This window comes from Misgurnus anguillicaudatus, chromosome 10 (assembly GCF_027580225.2).
Source record: "Misgurnus anguillicaudatus chromosome 10, ASM2758022v2, whole genome shotgun sequence".
Classification (NCBI taxonomy): Eukaryota; Metazoa; Chordata; class Actinopteri; order Cypriniformes; family Cobitidae; genus Misgurnus; species Misgurnus anguillicaudatus.
Genome location: NC_073346.2, coordinates 15347062 through 15367087, shown reverse-complemented (window position 1 = coordinate 15367087; position 20026 = coordinate 15347062). Strand labels below are relative to the sequence as shown.

Sequence of the window (20026 nt, the reverse complement as noted above, 5' to 3'; positions counted from 1 at the left end):
TAACTAGTAATGAGTAATCTATTACACTTTTTAAGTAAGTAACCTAACACTGGTCATGCTCAACAACAGCCTACAGCCTTGACTATATTTACAATATAGCATAGCCTCGCCAACCTTTCTGATTTAATAACTTCACCAATTTATCGCATTTGACATCTAAAATAGAAATCTGCAACTATAATTAAAATAATCAATTGTTGATATTTAGCTTTTGGACATTCATAGTCCCTGCTTTGTCTCAATACACAAATCAAATAACAAATAAATACTACTATTCCAGTTCCTGTCAAGGTAAAAACGCCTTTTCAGTCTTTCCCTGCTTCATTCTGAATATTTACTATATTTTAAACTGCTCTCTTGACAATTGATTTTGGTTGGTCCGTCAAGAGAAATCAAACAGCAATGCTCAAAGTCACTTCTTTCACTTTTACAATGTTAATCCAGCCATATCCAAAGGCCTGATAAAACCACCGTATACCCCCCTTTTTCCTCCTTTCTTCTCTGAAAGCACTTTATTCATAATCCAGTCCTCAGCCCCAGACAGGCAAGAGCTGTCTATATTCATCCTCACCTCTCTAATCTTTACTCGTATCCTCTCCTTTTCGCCAGCCAGACAGGTCCTATCTGGAGCCGATATGATGTCTGGAGTCTGCCTCTCATCATGACGCTAGTTCACCAAACTAAAGGCCTTATTATAATGGGAATAATTCGTCAATCCAAGCCCACACTCCTTTTAAACTTGTACCCCCTTTAGACTCTTTGTAGTCATTAAACATTCGACAGAACGGCACAGATGTCTTTGTCCTCATAATCTAAGCTACTTTATTACTAGCTTTTATTTATTAAAATAATACAAAGCAAATTCAGTAACTGTATTTACAGGTCTGTTTACAGAATGAATGCTAAAAGGAAAACACCACAGTTTTTCAATATTTTACTAGTGCTTACTTCAACTTAGACAAATTTTATCTTTATTCAATGCGTGCACTTAATCTTTATACAGCGTGTCGTAAATGTGTTAGCATTTAGCCTAGCACCATTCATTCCTTAGGATCCCAACAGGGATGAATTTAGAAGCCATCAAACACTTCCATTTTTCCCTATTTAAAGACAAGAGTTACATGAGTAGTTACATGAGTAAGTATGGTGGCACAAAATAAAATATGGCTTTTTTTAAGCAGATAAAAAATGAGAACAATATTGTATGGTGGAAGAGCACTTAGTTTGCAGTACTTCGACCTTGACCTTGCTCAAACTTTTGTCAATATTACTGTGCACCGAGGTCAAAGTGCTGCAAACTAACTACTCATGTAACAGTCTTTAAACATGGAAAACATGGAAGTGTTTGGTGGCTTCTGAATTCATCCCTGTTTGGATCCTAAGGAATGAATGGTGCTAGGCTAAATGCTAACACATTCACGACGCGCTGTTCAAAGATTAAGTGCACGCATTGAAAAAAGAAAGGAATGTATTTATTTATCTAAGTTGAGGCAAGAACATAGTAAAATATTGAAAAACGGTGGTGTTTTCCTTTAATCACGTATACAATAATAAGGGGACTGATATTGGCACTTATAGAGAGATGATGGCTTGTTTCAGCATTTGCTCAGGGCAAAGGCCACAAGAAAGGAGTCAGTTTCTTCCCAAATCCAGATGATACATAATGAAGCAGTCATTGGAGTTTCACTGATGTGCTCTGGCTCCAGACCCGTGCTGGATCCGCTCCAGTACTCTGTGCAGCAGGAGGAGCTGTAAAATATCTGATTCTTGGATCTCTCGATGCTTGAGTCAGAGCGTGAATCATCATCACATACTTAGAGCCAGTCAAAATCCTCACTCACTCACTCAGAAGTCCTGTGCAGGCAAATCAATTATATGCCACGTGTGTGGTGATGTATAATCTGAGTCCAGAATTCGTCTTTTAGAGAGATGAAACGGGATTGCAAAACACCAGATTGAGCCGAACCAAAATCCCCTAATATTCTTATCAATCCCCCGCCCTGGCTGCACAAATTGTGCAACAACTTTAAATTATGCAAGAGTTGAATATTGGACATTACTAACGATAATTTATCTTCCCACATGGCAGGGCTGAGACCCAAGTGTTATTAGGGTTATCTGTTCATTGCTGACAGATCGTCAGTTTGTTACAGTCTGTAATGTTATGCCTGGATTAGGAACATAAAAAGCATCATGGGATAGAAATGTAATATGTTTCTTGATATAGTTTATCTTCTTTGTGCTTTTAAAAGTGAGTGAACCTGTGATTTTATCAATTTGATTTTGAATTGTTTTCAAAACTGTGTGAGTTAAAGTGGATGTTTTTCTACTCGGTAAGCATGTCTGACATTTGTTCATTATTTGTCATAAATGTCAAAATATAGGGTACCCCAGTTGTAAAAAAGTCTTAATATGTCTCATTAGGCACAGATATAGGCATATGCATATATTTACAGTAAAACCAATATGTTGTACTTTTAAAAGCTGTACTTTTTGAAATGGTACCATCTCAGTGACAGCTGGGGTACATTTTTGACATTTTTTTCTGACAGTGTACTATTGTATTATAGAAACAGGCTTAAATTGTTGCTGCATCTATTAGAAAGAGCAATATTATCTTTGTAAATGCAAAAAGTCGTCTAAAAAATGTAGGTTAGTTGTTCAAGTTGCTTACAAGTTTAAAAAAATGAGATCACGCCCTCTGGTGGACAACGATTATCAGTTAACGTTATATAAACAAATATATACAAGATTTGTGCAGTCCTTTAGTACACATTTTATTTGTGTATTTAAAAAGCCTAAATACTGCTTATATTTAACCTGACATGTTTTGCTATTATTTGGTTTAGATTATGTGTATAGACATTTACATTTGACAATTTATAGAACAAAGTAAAATAAAAATATAAATTAATACAATTAAATGAAGCGGGAAATATTCACACAGAATTAACTAAAACGCCAAGCTGATCCCATCAGAGAGGTAGCTCCTTTTATTTTTATGTGTTAAAACAACACAATCATTGTCAGTTTAGAAACAACACACTAAATGCGTTGTCCCAGAATACACACATTATTATTGGAACAACACATGTTGTGTTACTTTTAACACAACGTGTGTTTAATTTTAATACAAAATGACAAATGACACAACACAAAAATGTGTAAAAAAGTAACACACCCTTTCTTACAGTAATTATTGTACATTTTATTATCAATATTACACAGGGAACACCAAGTTCATTTGTAGCTTATTCAGGCTATGTCAAATTTAAAACATAATTTTTGTGTAATTAAACCACAACGAATGCGTTCAGTGTTGAACATGTACGGTTTTTATGTCCACCAAGAAACTATTAGACTTGTCAAGAAAACTATCTTGAGTTGTGTTGTTCCTTCTCTTTTTTCAAACTTCTCCCCCACCCTCCCTCTCGCGTCTTGAACTTTCTTGGCCAATCATCTCTCTTCCTACAAACACTTTAGCAGACTATAAGAGCTCCCCAACTTTTTCCTTTCAATCGAACTCAAAGTTTTCTCGGGATCCTGGATACACAGACACACTTTCGTTGGGAATTGTATTTCACCCTCATGAGGAAATAACGCGTATATTCGCACGCGCTTGCAGACTTGAGCGAGATGCCCGAAGAACCCGCGCGCGACTCCTCCAGTTCCCCGGTGTCTCCAGCGGACAGTCTCAGCAACAGCGACGTAGAGCCCGACAGACCGCCGAAGAGGTGCGCGAGGAAAAGGCGCTCCAGCAGGAAAAACGGGGAGGACTCCGACAGCTCGACCCTTGGGAAAAGAGGGAAGAAGTCCAGCAACAGCAGCAGCAGTCCGCAGTCGTTTGAAGACCTGCAGACTCAGCGCGTGATGGCGAACGTGCGCGAGCGCCAGAGGACGCAGTCGCTCAACGAAGCGTTCGCGGCTTTGCGCAAAATCATCCCCACGTTACCGTCCGACAAACTGAGCAAAATACAGACGCTTAAACTCGCTTCCAGGTACATCGATTTCCTCTATCAGGTACTACAGAGTGACGAGCTGGACTCCAAGATGGCAAGCTGTAGTTATGTTGCTCACGAGCGCTTGAGCTACGCGTTTTCCGTTTGGAGGATGGAGGGCGCCTGGTCCATGTCTGCATCTCACTAGTGTGCGGGGAAACTTTTGGGAAGTGCAAATGGTACGCTTTATTCTTCCGCACTTTTCAGCTACTTAAATAAAAGTGATATTGCCAATAATTGAAATAGCCTGCACCATTTGCACACATTGCAACCAACAGTGAAACCAACAACTACATCATGTAATTCAAAATGTGTTTACTATAAGTAAGGGCTTTGTTCCTCCATACTGTTAGCTTATTTAGTATTAACACCCACTCTAGTATTTACTGTAATAATAGGCTATTTATAATTAGTACACTATAGTTATAGTATATGTAGTACTACTATACCCAAACTAGACTTTGTTAATGTATACTGTAATATTCTGAAATACAATGAAATGATAAACCTGTAGTAAATACTGTAGTGTACTTTGGTTTACTATTAAGGTTAAAAAAAACTTTATTATGTAGGATTTTTACTATAGTTTGCTACAGTTAATACCAAATACTACATTATTTTTTTTCATGCAACACAAATTAATAATTAATAATGATTAATAATTATTTTAAAAATCGAATTAAAAGTATCTAACGCTGCAGAAGTTACAAAAGCCCAGCAGCATCTGATTAGTTGAGTAATTCAAATAAAAATTAGTTTCCAGCACCATGGCCTACTTCTAGCACACATTTTCTATCGATTATATTAAAGATGCACTATTTTCCTCAGGACAATTGGGTTACTGTGAATAATGATTTTGTGTATAAACATTGCCCGCTTAAATTATATTGTGATTTGCAGGTGAAGGCCACGCGCTGGCTGGTAAACACTCGTGGACCAACACAGTTATGGATAACCGCATTTCTTCAGCATTTGGCAAATGTTGCAACAGAGGCCATGGCTTTCATATTGAGAAGGCCACGGACACTGGACTGTTGCGCGTGCGCTGCATATGGACTTCTGCGCAAGTGTTATTATTGACGACGAATGTTGTTAAGGTGTGCCTATGCATGATTTTTATATTCTATTTTATAAGGACTCAGTTGTGCATAGCTTTCTTGGAGAAAGTAAAATTGCATTACAAGGACTGTCGATGAGAAATGGGAATATTAAGCCTCTAGTTCGAATCCTGTGTAAAATAAAAAGTTTTAGTACAATTCTATTTATTTATTGATGACACAATTATTGAAATGAAGGCAAATGTATTCTGTGTCGAAATGCATTCTTATTTTTTGTTACTTTTGTAAATAAATATGTTTTTTGTCTAATAAAGGTCAATAAGTTTTAAGAAATATTTTATAATAGTTTCCAAATTTATTTGCAACATTGGTTTGACTTATTTATGTTTAGAAAGAAAATTGCCTTGAATATTTTTGGATGGTATTACACTTGGTTTGTTTTGATGAAACGAATAACGTTGACAGTTTATATAATTAAAGCTTGATTGTAAAAGGTAGACATACACGAACCAGAAGCGGTGTGGTCTATTTCTTGAGGGAAGTGATCGTAGGTTATTTGATCAAAAAGCAACATTATTATCTTTAGTATGATCACTTTACTCTTACTAATATCTCTTTTCTGAGCCACACTACAATATGTTAAGTGAAGAGAAAGAGAAAACTACAGTGATTATAATTCAGGGGAGAGAAAAAATGGCTGAAAATACTTTTGCAAAAAAGCAATTTTTTACTTTCTTTCTGTGTGTGTGTGTGTGTGTGTGTGTGTGTGTGTGTGTGTGTGAGAGAGAGAGAGTGTGTGTGTGTGTGTGTGTGTGTGTGTGTGTGTGTTCGGTGTGTTCAACGATTGCACAAGATTACAGCACATTTATTTCAGTAGTTCTGGCTTTCTGTATTTGGCTAGTGTTCATATAACCTGGTAAAATAGACATAAGATATGCATTGTAAATATGAAGAAAATACATGCATGAGGGAGAGGTGAATTTGATTTTAAAATGTTCCTTTATAGTAAATATCCGTGTTATCCAGCTAGATAGGCCTACTACAAATACACACATGTGCGTCATGGGGTCACATCCCTAGGGACTTTTAATGATGTACAGAGGATTGCTCCAAATACACTTTGAACAATGCAACCGCCAGTTACTCATTGGTTTATGTATTGTAATGTTATTTTTACGTTTATTAAAAATTATTTAATTAATAAATAAAAAAACAAGAGAGTGCTGTCTATCGACATTTATAAAAGTACAATGATTGTATGATATTGACTGTATCGAATTATCGAATAATTTCGACAACAAAAGTTTAAAACTGTTGTTATAACTGTTTTGCGTTTTGCTATTGCGGCGTACAGTCGGCTTATATAGGCCTATGCTTCTGAAAAATACATGTCGTGTACTGTCAATTGCTTTTAGTTTTATATGAAGTCTGGGAAAGTAATTTGGAATCATGGAATATTTGGAATAAAAGCACGTGCACGTTTGAAGGTGTGTAATTGGGTTTTTGAGGCATGCGCGGAATTCCCAGATGTCTATGAAATTTAAGCTGCCTTCGGCAGGACATAGGAAGGTGGAGTACATAAAGCCAGAGTTTGCATGCAGAGCAACTAAAGTATATCCTAAATAATGTTTCTGTGAAATATACAAACACACTACAGAACGTTTTGTTGTTTTGAACGATTAATTGCGTATAAATTTGAATTATTCGGGGTTAATAGTGCTCATTTCTACACACACATCATATAGATCCAGCTGAACTTCAAGAGAGAAGTGGGACAAAGTTTGAGTTCATTTCCAGTTGTAAGGCATTTGGCAGATGGATGTAAGAGGCACACGAATGAAACTTATTTTGAACAGATGTTAACATTTTAGAGTCACGTGAATTGAACAGATGTTCAGGTCCGCCTTTAAATAGACTATACTGAAAATCTCAGAAACAAAGCATTGGCTTTTCTTGAAGAAGCAGGAGTGAGATTCGAGCTCTGCGTTGATTTTTGCTCTGAAAGGCCTGAATCACGGCGTGGGATCCAGTTTGGATAAGAGCACGCGTAGGAGATTCCCTTAGAAAAAAAGTAGTTTGCTGTGTGAACAGGTACTGTACATGATTCCAAGAGCAAAGTCCATATGTTTGACTTTCTGTGTTTATTTACTCTAGAAACCTGTGTCGTCATTTGTGTCGAAACCGTAGTCATTTGTGGCATAGAACATAAATGCTATAAATACTAAAAATCACGAAACAATTCTCGTTAACATTAAAAATAAAGAAATTGATAAGACAATCGTGACAATCTAATCACATAATAAATGTTCAGATTCGTATTCAAGTTTGCTGTCGTGTTTGCCTTGTTTGATCTTGCAACCAAAAACCTAACACCAAAATTGCATTATTACATTATTATTAATATTATATTTATTATAAATACATATAAAACTAATGTAAAAATATCCAATAGCCTATTGCTATTCTATTTTAAAAATTAATAGTAATCTTTTTAGCTCAAATGGGTAATATATTAATAGCTAGTAGCCTTATTAGATAAAATGTATTATATTTTTATGTCATAATTTCCTGTATTGTATTGTTTCTCGGTCGAGTAAAATCATTCACTTAAAAAGCGAAAATCATATTTTTAAACATAACATTGTCTCAAACACAAAAACCGAAGCCTATTGTGAAAAGTAAAGGGTGGAAGTCAAAGCGAGCGCAGACTTCATGTGAAATATCACTTGGGCAGTTACACAATTCGTTCACATACGTTTCAACAATACCTTGCTATTGACATTATGACGGCAAATATTTTACTAAAATATTCCAGTAAAATGACGTGTAGCTTTTCTGCTCTTGGAAACAGGTGCAACTTCTAATGGTATTATCTTAAAAAAAAAAACACATGAGAAGCATTAGAGAGTATGTGTCGGAATAGTTCTTTTTTTATGCATAACCCTTTTTTGGTGAAAATAACCACGTGCCCGTGGCTGTGCAGTATCAAGTTTTTTTTTCAATTTTGACAGCTGAATGTGAAAAATTCTGTTAAGTTTAATGTTAACAAAAATAGTTTTTCTACCTCCATTTCGTTTATCAACTATTGCTTATTTTCCTACAACATTTTCGGCTTTTATGTTATATAAATGGAAAATAATGCAACATCTGTATCAGGGTATGACAGTTGTTACACAAATAATTATCATCTTTGTTTTTACCATTTGTTTCATGACTTTTAACATTTCTAATTCTTTTGCTTATTAAAAAATAAAAGCATTTCTGAAAAAACACCTGCCATCCATGAATGCTGTATTTCATATAAAGGCCCTTTTGGGAAATTTGTGTGATCCATGACATTGAGAGCTAAAAATAAGGCTAAAACTGTTGGGGGGGGGCAGTTGATGTCCAGGGTCACTGTTCACTGTAAAAAAAATTCCATCGAAATTACAGTGTTACTTGCAGCTGGTTGCCAGTAACTTACTGTAAATTTTAATTTATGTTATTTAATGGCAAGAGTTTGTTCAAAGTTAAATAAATATTAAATATTAACAAGTCTTTATCTTTACAGAATAAAACTATACAATAACAGCCTCATGCAAAGCATTCTGGGAACAAGAAACCATCATCAACCTTTTTCTGTTTTTTTTTGCTTCAGATTTTGTTTCCCAGAATCCTTTGCTTGATGCTGTTATTTTAGTTTTACTCTGTAAAGACAAAGAACTGTTAATGTTTAATATTCATTTAACTTTGAACAAAATGTTGCTAAATAACGTAAATTTAAATCTACAGTAAGTTACTGGCAACCAACTGCCCATAACACTGTAATTTCTACGGATTTTTTTACATTGTACCTGTATGTCTTTGTAAAGAGTTACGGCTATAAAACATACTTTGGGCCTACACCTAACTATTAAACATTGAACTTCTAGAACTATAGAAAACAAATTCTAAATAATATTAAATAGTACACCATTTTTTATGATAATGTTCAAAGAAATAATTAAAATACAGAATGGTATACCAAATATTAAACTACCTCATAACAGCACCTGCTGTAAGGTGCATGAAATGTTCACAGACTAAAAGTAACAAATGGGTTTTAAATTAAAGATTGTTATTTTATTAAAGCTATTTACTAAATGGTAAAATGTGCAGTTAGTGGTTCACAAATTATTTAGTTATAAACACTTTTTGTTTCAAAATACAACATTTGTGAATATGCAAACAGAAAAATTTAAATTGTTAACATAAACAAGCCATCATTTTGAGAAAGTAAACATTTATGTTTGATAGAAATTAAAAGTGCAAATGCTGATTATGTGTCTTTCTGCAGATTATGCCCTATACTAATAAATAGTTTAAAATAAACCAGCAAATTGACTTGATAAAATGTGTTGTCAAGTGAACCTCATGAATGAAAAAAAGGCCCATCCAGCATGCCTTTAGAAATCCTATCAATTTGATCTTTAAGGTTTTTGGGAAGACAAGATCTGTAGCGTGGCAGCCTGATGCATTTGTTACAGTTTGCTTTCCATTAGGCCCCAGTGGTGCAAGTGTTGCATTGAAGATGACAGGGCATCAAACGTCCCCATTTTAAAGTCATTCAACAAAGAGTGCTCTGAACCCCGTGTTTATGGAATGCTTAGCACACGCCACCCAGAGCGCAGACAAGACACGCATCATGCTGCCGCTGGGGCATACACAATGATGTCACACACAGGAAATGGCTGGAGAGACTTGGCACCTTGCTGTGGTTGGCCCAGCATCCATTGGCTCAGGAGGGCCGCTGTGAAAATAAACAGGCAATCAGAACGCTGCACGAGATGTACACAAATCCATTGTGGTGTTTCATGGATAATAAAGGCAGAGTTTTCAAAACCAGGGAACTGTTTATTTACGCAATCTGCTTGTCCATAAATAGACTTGTGTTTTTCAGGATGGATAAACATGGAGTGGATGTTAAAGCAATTTTTGTCAAAGTGTTCAAACCTTGCTTATGTTTAGTGAAACCATCAATGACTGGAAAAAATATAGCTTGTATATTTTAACATAATCGTATTATTATATTTATAATTTTTTATTAATTACTAACATTAGTGTGCTCTCAATTCATGTATACCATGGGTCAGTCAAAAAGCTTGGTATCTCTGTACTAGTAATGTAGTTGATGTAAACAAAATGCATTCCCAAGACAACGTAAATTCATGAAAACTCATATTGTATCACTTTGCTCCGGTAAACTCCTTTGTTCTTCTGTTTGGCACAGAGATCTGGATCCAAAGTGTTATGGGACTTCAAATGAATTCAATGTGAAAATGCCTTTCATAGCTGCTATATGGACTACTTGCGGCATTGAAACCAAACAATCCAGTTGTCAGGCAAAAAAACAAAGAGCTACATACTCTTCACGAGGGCCAATTTCGTGACAGCTCCATTAAATACAAACGTCCTTCAAACTGTTACTGGGCACCGTGTTAATATCCCCAGATGTCAAATTAATACACCTTTCCGTAATCAGGTATTGTAAGTACAGTAAAAACTGATCCAACCCCTAGGTGTGACTCTTTTCTCCAGCTCTTCTCGAAATAAATAAAGAGCACTAAAGAATCTTTTATACATTCAGAAATAGACAATGTGTGACTGATGGTCTTAACAGTCAAATGGCCTATGCCACTTTCTTTGACCTGGGGACATTTAGCCTAATGACACCCCCCACTCTCGCTCCTAAGGGGTCGGCTCCTGAACAGACACTAATCTTCATACAGTCATTAACCTGCAGCCCACCGGTGTGCTCGAACACAGGACTGTTTGAGGAAGATAAGTGATGTCTTGTTTCACACACATTACAATGATTCCCCTTTTCCTGTTTTAGCAAGTCTTTGGTGCTAACAAGCCAAAGCCTTGAGGTTTGAAACGGGAGGGTTGATATCATGTCAGTTATTTCACTTTTATTTGGTTATTCACTGTAAAAATTACAGTGCAGCTGGTTGCCGGTAACTTACCGTAGATTTAAATGTATGTTATTTACTGGCAACATTTTGTTCAAAGTTAAATTAACCTTAAACATTTACAAGTCTTTGTCTTTTTAGAGTAAAACTACAATAACAGCATCAAGCAAAGCATTCTGGGAAACAAAATCTGAAGCAAAAACCAGAAAAAGGTTGATGATGATTTCTGGTTCCCAGAATAATATAAGTAATATTTATTTAACTTTGAACAAACTCTTGCCGGTAAATAACATAAATTTGAGTCTGCGGCGGGTTGCCAGCAACCAGCTGCCACTGTAAAAAAAATTCTGTAGAAATTACAGTATTACTGCGTATTACTGGCAACTAGCTGCCAGTAACTTACTGTAGATTTTACATTTTTGTTATTTACTGGTTTGTTTAAAGTTAAATGAACAAACATTTTCAGTCTTTATCTTCTACAGTAAGTTACTGGCTACCAGCTGCATAATTACAGCTAATTTTTACAGTGCACTGTAAAAAATTGCTGTAATTATGCAGCTGGTTGCCAGTAACTTACTGTAAAAGATAAAGACTGAAAGTTTCATGTTCATTTAACTTTAAACAAACTGTTTCTAGTTAATAACATAGATGTTACTCAGTAATACTGTCATTTCTACAGATTTTTTTTTTACAGTGTAGACTAGAAAATATTAAACACCATAATGTCTTTCTCTAGGGTTATGCAAATATGTAAGCAAAAGTGTCACATTTAATTAAACGTCATTAGAAGTCACAACACTCGCTCTTGAGTGTGATTTGTTGTATTTTATTACAGTACCACTTTCAATATCCCCAGTTAAAACATCTCATAAAATCTCATTAAATGTCTATTTATACTGTTTCATTAAAAAGTGTCTTAGGAATTTGGACTATCAACAGTTTGTTTTAACATAATTTGTCTCAAAAAGCATACAGATTTAAAATCGTTCAGTGGCTCTTTGACTCACAGTAGTTGTTGAGCAGATCGCTCTATAGAGAATGTGATCAGCATCAGTTCTGATCAAGATGATTCATTTGATTCATCTCTCTGTCATTTCCCAGCAGCATGACTTATTATAACTCACAGTAAATGTGTCACATTTCAGCCCAGCTGATGCCAGTCCGTAAACTCATATGTGGACTGTGAAAACCAAAGTGCTTAGAAGAGACTGAGGCTAGCTGTCACCTCTTATACTTCAGCCATTTTTTTGAAGTTTACTTTTGTGAAAGTCAGTTTCTGTAGACGTAAAAATTACCTTAGTCTCGCCATGAAAAATATTGAATATTTCCACTGTAATTGGCAAGGAAAAGATACTGTTCTTTGAACACACATTTACCTCTTGTAACAACATGAGCACACAGAGCACTTGTTTTCCAGTAGTATACTCATATGACCGCTTTAATTTTAAATTACATAATGAACACGTGGAAGTGTTATTCTTAAAACTTCCTTCATTTAAAAATCTCATGCATTATTTTTCATCCGTTAGGTTTTTCTAACATCTGTTTCATGGAACAGACTGGTCTGAATTCACAGAAAGTCATGTGACTGTGAAAACCCAGCTAACGTTTTATTTCGTGATTTATTGTTTACTACATAAAACAATAATCTAGTACAAATATAACCTTTATATCTTTAATATTGACTGAGTAAGGACATGTCAAAGATTGAAATCATAATGAAATCAATGGGTGAAATTAAACCTTGATGATCGATTTTTGGACTTTATGTTACGAGTTGGCTAATTCGTATAAATGTCTATGAAGCGAATTGTAGAAAAATGTACAATAAATTATAATAAAGCATACAAAAACATAGGAATTTGGTCATACGTTAAAAAAATGCAGCACGACGTTAAAACAACTTTGTTTTGCAAGTCAATTCAACCTACTATTTTAAGTTTTGGCTTTAAAAGGTTGACATAACTTATAAATTTAAGTTGAAATTGTTTAAGGAAGAAAAGAAATTGTGGTTTAAAAGTGCATATTTTTTATTTTTCTTGTCAAAAATGACAATCGTTTCGCTAGATAAGACCATTATGCCTCGTTTGGGATCGTTTAGTGTCTTTTGAAACTCGGTTAAAATGCAATTTTACACTGTTACGTGTTGGGGTCCATTAAAGTCCATTAAAATGAGAAAAATCCTGGAATGTTTTCCTCAAAAAACATAATTTCTTCTCGACTGAACAAAGAAAGACATCAACATTTTGGATGAAATGGTGGTGAGTAAATTATCTAGATTTTTTTAAGAAAATTGACTTATCCTTAAATTTCTTAAGTTAAAGTAACATGGAAATATGTGTTGATTTAACAAAAGTGCTGCAAAAAGTGTAAGAATTGCCATGAGACTGTGTTTGAGCAGATTTAGGGGTGGTTTAAAAAGTGACAGCTGACTTTTAAACACACTGTGAGAAATTACAGTCATATCTGTCTCTTAAGAATCTATGTCATGGATTATATAATCAAAACAATATGCACGAATATATGCAAGTTTAATAAGAAAGCACCTGAAGCTCAAGTATACTTTGAATGAAGTGGCACGAGAACTATTTGACTGGATGAAATATCTCCCGACCACCACATGCAAGAGTAGGAACTGGAAATATTTGACATGAACTGGTTCAGAGGAAAAGGTGACGCATCTATTTTTCAGGTTTTGAAGTGATCTGTGCTTGGCCATTCTGTTTCTTATTCCGAATGTGCCTTTGAAGTACTTTTTCTGGAAATCCTGCAATGACATCGGAATTTTGACGGCGTATCATGCAACGTGGTCTGATTTGTATTACTCATATAGACTGCTAATACAGCAGGCCATAACCGAAATACCATCGCTGTGTGTCGTATCTAAGCTCTCGGTAATCTCTGCAGGGCACCTTGTTAGGTAATCCCGTGTCTTTTTGTCGACATCAAGCTCCGACTTATCATTCTGCACGAGTTCGGCGTCTCCGGGGTGCCGGCTCCAACCTGCGGCGAGCTGAACCTAGTCGTTTGTGACCCGGGTACTAAATCAAGTTCAAAGCATCCCTCCGCATGCTCGCAGGTATTGTGTTACGCGTACACTGTTGGGATCTGGCCAGCCTGCCTTATGTTTGGTCAACCCCTGGGTTGCTCCTTTGACTTCTTCTCACAGCTTGAAGTCTGGTGGAGTGACATTTCTACAGGCAGGAAATACTCATTTAGACCTGAGCTCCCATAATCTCTAGTAACATGTGGCTTGCCTATTTAAATGCATGCATGGTAAGACCGAAAAACGTGATTATGGAGCAACCAAAGCTCATCAACATGTGACAAACGCTTAATAAAAAAAACGTGAGGATTGCATAACAAATTGAGAACAAAACAAGTCCTTAAGATCAACGGAGAGACTTTCTGTCTGCAATCAACATGTTAAATCTGCCCGCTGGCACTGTTATTTTCTGACTGCAACATACCACATGTCTGATAAGAAACTGTGCGGCGGGGAACTATGTAGAAGAGGCATGGCGAAACGTAACGCTGTTTTAAAGCTCAACTGCCTGGCACCATTGATCGTGTTGATTAGCCAACCCAAAGAATGTAGACATTCACGTAAAGTGTGGTCTGCACTCCAGCGTGGTGCATTCCCAACTGCGCAGTGGCATGGGACAATAATTACTGCCTTTTCCCTGCGACACACCACATTAACTCTTCATGGGCTGTGGATGGTTGCAAACTACCAGGCTTGAAGGAAAACTCCGTTCCAAACGCCATTCCAGCCTTGCCATTTCATATAGTGTGGAGCTGCACCATGTGTATACAGATTGATTGAAGAGCCATATTTGAGTATTTGGGGGGACAGAAATGTTGTCCCAAAGGCTCCTAAATAGAAATACATTTTTACACCTAAACCTCATGATTTCATCCCATGTGCCATAAATTTTAGCATCAACAACGACAAAGATTGGTAAATGTTGCATGTTGGTGCCGCATCTGGTGCCATTAGGTGTAATTATTTTGCTTTAAGATATAAACACTTACTTTGGGGCAGAGCCAAAAACAATCATGCCAATCAGGATTCCAATGCCACAAGCCATCACTGAATATGTTGTATTATGTAAACACATAGTTAGAGCATTAAGGACCACAGAAACGGAAAGTTTGGTTGCATACATTATTCTCAAATACCTCCACCCACCCTGCTAAAAAAACAATAGACACCATCACAGAAATTCTATTGGTTTTATTGGGAATTTTATTGGTTTTAATGGAATATGGCCCAAAACACACTACAGTGTATTGGTCTTTGTTGGTCTCTAATGGTTCTATGTATTGGTTCTAATGGAATATGTATTGGTTCTAATGGAATATGGCCCAAAGCACACTACAGTGTATTGGTCTTTGTTGGTCTCTAATGGTTCTATGTATTGGTTCTAATGGAATAAGTATTGGTTCTAATGGAATATGGCCCAAAACACACTACAGTGTATTGGTCTTTGTTGGTCTCTAATGGTTCTATGTATTGGTTCTAATGGAATATGTATTGGTTCTAATGGAATATGGCCCAAAGCACACTACAGTGTATTGGTCTTTGTTGGTCTCTAATGGTTCTATGTATTGGTTCTAATGGAATATGTATTGGTTCTAATGGAATATGGCCCAAAGCACACTACAGTGTATTGGTCTTTGTTGGTCTCTAATGGTTCTATGTATTGGTTCTAATGGAATATGTATTGGTTCTAATGGAATATGGCCCAAAGCACACTACAGTGTATTGGTCTTTGTTGGTCTCTAATGGTTCTATGTATTGGTTCTAATGGAATAAGTATTGGTTCTAATGGAATATGGCCCAAAACACACTACAGTGTATTGGTCTTTGTTGGTCTCTAATGGTTCTATGTATTGGTTCTAATGGAATAAGTATTGGTTCTAATGGAATATGGCCCAAAACACACTACAGTGTATTGGTCTTTGTTGGTCTCTAATGGTTCTATGTATTGGTTCTAATGGAATATGTATTGGTTCTAATGGAATATGGCCCAAAGCACACTACAGTGTATTGGTCTTTGTTGGTCTCTAATGGTTCTATGTATTGGTTCTAATGGAATATGTATTGGTTCTAATGGAATATGGCCCAAAGCACACTACAGTGTATTGGTCTTTGTTGGTCTCTAATGGTTCTATGTATTGGTTCTAATGGAATAAGTATTGGTTCTAATGGAATATGGCCCAAAACACACTACAGTGTATTGGTCTTTGTTGGTCTCTAATGGTTCTATGTATTGGTTCTAATGGAATAAGTATTGGTTCTAATGGAATATGGCCCAAAACACACTACAGTGTATTGGTCTTTGTTGGTCTCTAATGGTTCTATGTATTGGTTCTAATGGAATAAGTATTGGTTCTAATGGAATATGGCCCAAAACACACTACAGTGTATTGGTCTTTGTTGGTCTCTAATGGTTCTATGTATTGGTTCTAATGGAATATGTATTGGTTCTAATGGAATATGGCCCAAAGCACACTACAGTGTATTGGTCTTTGTTGGTCTCTAATGGTTCTATGTATCGGTTCTAATGGAATAAGTATTGGTTCTAATGGAATATGGCCCAAAACACACTACAGTGTATTGGTCTTTGTTGGTCTCTAATGGTTCTATGTATCGGTTCTAATGGAATAAGTATTGGTTCTAATGGAATATGGCCCAAAACACACTACAGTGTATTGGTCTTTGTTGGTCTCTAATGGTTCTATGTATCGGTTCTAATGGAATAAGTATTGGTTCTAATGGAATATGGCCCAAAACACACTACAGTGTATTGGTCTTTGTTGGTCTCTAATGGTTCTATGTATTGGTTCTAATGGAATAAGTATTGGTTCTAATGGAATATGGCCCAAAACACACTACAGTGTATTGGTCTTTGTTGGTCTCTAATGGTTCTATGTATTGGTTCTAATGGAATAAGTATTGGTTCTAATGGAATATGGCCCAAAGCACACTACAGTGTAGTGGCTTTAATGGTAAAAGCTAATGGTTCCTATTGGTATTTTAATGGAAACCATTAGAATTTTCTTTAATGGTTTTATTGTTTTTTTTTCAGCAGGGCACACCGCATGCATAAACTTCCACTTGATTAAAGAAAGCCAGGGTTGACAATCTTAAATTCTTTCTTTCCTCCCATGATCCTTTGCATCTTAAAAGTAGTCGTCAGATCAAAACCAAGCATTTTTGAATAGTGTAGTACGTTTGCTTCTGTGGGATTTTCTAATCGCGGCTGTTAAAATCTCAGATTAAACCAGTTCCGTGCGCTCCGTGATGACCTTTGACACCGGGCCAAAACCACGCAAATGCCAACGGCACATATAATGGCTGCTTTCCTTCGCATTAAAGTCGGCAGTAAAGTGCGCAAATTAGAGAAACCATGGCAACCGAATTAGAAGGGTAACAGTGCTGCGAACACTTTCGCAACTTCAAAAGGCCTGCGAGCCGCAGACTCCAGGGGCTGGCAGAACCGGCCTGGTTTGAATTAGGGAGCGTCTTCCACACGCCTCACAAACGCAAACTCAGGAGGCATAGAAAAAATAATAAAAGGAAAACCAAAAAAGTGAGAAAGGTCCTGGGGAAAGCCTCGCTGAACCAGGTCTCTGGATTCTATTAGGGCCAATTATCTTATCTGTTTCATTTCAAAGGCTGACCCAAGGGGCTCAATGGCATTTCAATACTGTGTTCATAAACAGACTGCAGCCTGCCGACTAGGTCATTACAACACTCAGACCCCCTGCCTGGGGTGATCAAATATTTTTGTGCTTTTGTAAATAATGCACGCTTTTTTGCCCCCCCCCCACCACACAGGAAACAGGTTTGGTTTTCAAGCAATTTATTTGACTTGGTGAAGTATACAGTTTTCCTATTAACCTTCTCAGTCACATCTGGGTCATATACATGGTTCATATTGTAACTCGTCTTGATATTATTCCCTTTACAATCTACACCCAAATTTCACATATGCATTGTACGCCCTAGTTCGTAATTCGTAAAAAGTATTTTTTTAATGCGATTCCGATAACTTGCGGACCCCTCTTGGTATCGTTCCCAGAGTCACTGTAATGGCTCCCGGTTCATGCATCAACAGTATCAGTAAGGGAATGCAGTCCCTACACAAATCGATCAGTCCAATAGTTCACTAGATGACAGTTTAAAGTTTCCACCCAGTAGTTACATAACACCCCTATGACCTACACCTCTTGATTTTCCACCCATGCTATTCACACTGCTCTGATCCTAAACAAGCATCTCTGAGAGTTTTTGTTTGTATGATTAGTATATCTCAATGGAGAATAACTGAAACAATGATAGATATGATTTTATACACTACACTTACTTACATAGTATAATTATATATAGACTTGGTAAAGAGGGATTACTTAGAGTATGCTGAAACTTCTTCTCATTTATGTTTGGATTCTTATTATTCTAAAAATATAAATAAGCAGTGTAGATGATATTTTGACATATCACTCACTGTCTATAGTGTAAAAGCTATGTTATAGTAAGTCATGACAACATATATTTTTACATTACTTTAAAAAGTATCGTGAGAATCTGACGTTTAAGTGCTATAATTGGGTCCCCAGTGCTTCTATTAACCTAGAAAATGTAAAAATATAAACAGCCCAGTAACTTATTTTTGGTAAACATTCTCTGCAAGCATGTGAAAAAATAGGTCATTGAAATTTGGCTCCCCTTGTGATGTCAGAAGGGGATAGTACCACCCCTTAATCTGGACTATCCAACCACTGCACTGCCATTTAGTGCAGAGAGAGAAAAAATAATTGACAGCACAATTGAGTTTCAATTTCAACATACCACCATTATGGCGATCAGTGTTTGAATTTCATCAGCTCATTTGCATATTTAAGGACACGCCCAAAACGGCAAATTTTGCTCACACCTACATAGTGGCGATTTAACATGTTATAATAAATTATCTATATCGTATTTTGAGCTAAAACTTCACGTATGTACTCTGAGGACACCAAATATTTATTTTACATCTTAAAAAAGTCTTGTGAAATGTCCCCTTTATGCAGCCATCCATAATTTTTGCCTCACTACAGCAGTTCATCTTTCTGTCCAGTACACATCTTAGTTGAAGTCTTGCATTTTGTGCAAATACATTTATGTTGTATAAAGACTTAATATTATTTAGAGTGCGTCATATAGAAAGCGCATCAGTTTGTGTTTATTAACCCTTTAGTTTCACTTCATCACGCAGCTTTTCCTGTAATAGGTCTCTGTTAAAAACATTAAATTCATTAATAATTTAGTATGTTTATTTTTCTGTCATAGTTTCTTCAAAAAAAGTATTTTTTATTTAAAAATTTTATTTGAGTGTTTTTAATAAAATATTTTCATTTTCACCATGACGCATACGCCCACCCTTTTGGTTGCCCCACCCCCAGTTAATCGAGTACTCGTTTTTCAGACCTATGAATTAATCGAAATGAAAAAATGACATACATGCACATCCCTAGTTTTAAAAGTGAAATACTTAGACCTATAAGATGTGCAGTACACTGTTCAGCAGTCGCGGGCGGTGACTTATTTTTTAAGGGAGCACGATGTGAAGCTTGTGACAACATGTATTTAGCCCGTCATGTGTGTGGTTGGGTTTAGAGTTGGGTAGAGATGTCATTTTATGTAAATCTAACCCTAAACCGAAGCGACAATGGTAAGAAAATAGGAAAAAGCAATTGAGTAACCAATACGTGACAATCACATGAAAACAGGAATTCGTTATACGATCACGAAAAAATGCGCAAATTCGTGATAATATCACGAAAAAAGAATAAAAAAATTATGTGACTATATAACAAAATTTTGTGAGACTGGGCTGGTATTTTGACATGACTTATGATGCACATAGGCTCACATGACACACCAAACACATATTTTGACATGACGAGCCACACACGACACTCTGAACACATTTTTTAAAGCCACCATTGCTGTTCAGTGATTCTTTGTTTAAACACAGAATAATGA

At 36.2% G+C, this 20026-nt stretch overlaps 1 protein-coding gene across 1 annotated transcript; it reads left to right on the top strand.

Annotated features, from left to right (window-relative positions):
- Positions 1–3185: 3185 nt before the first annotated feature.
- Positions 3186–5391, top strand: twist1b (twist family bHLH transcription factor 1b). The gene is made up of 2 exons (XM_055211743.2): positions 3186–4177; positions 4899–5391. The coding sequence occupies exon 1, from the start codon at positions 3637–3639 to the stop codon at positions 4144–4146; it is 510 nt and encodes a 169-aa protein (XP_055067718.1). The 5' UTR covers positions 3186–3636; the 3' UTR covers positions 4147–4177; positions 4899–5391.
- The last annotated feature ends 14635 nt before the right edge of the window (positions 5392–20026 follow it).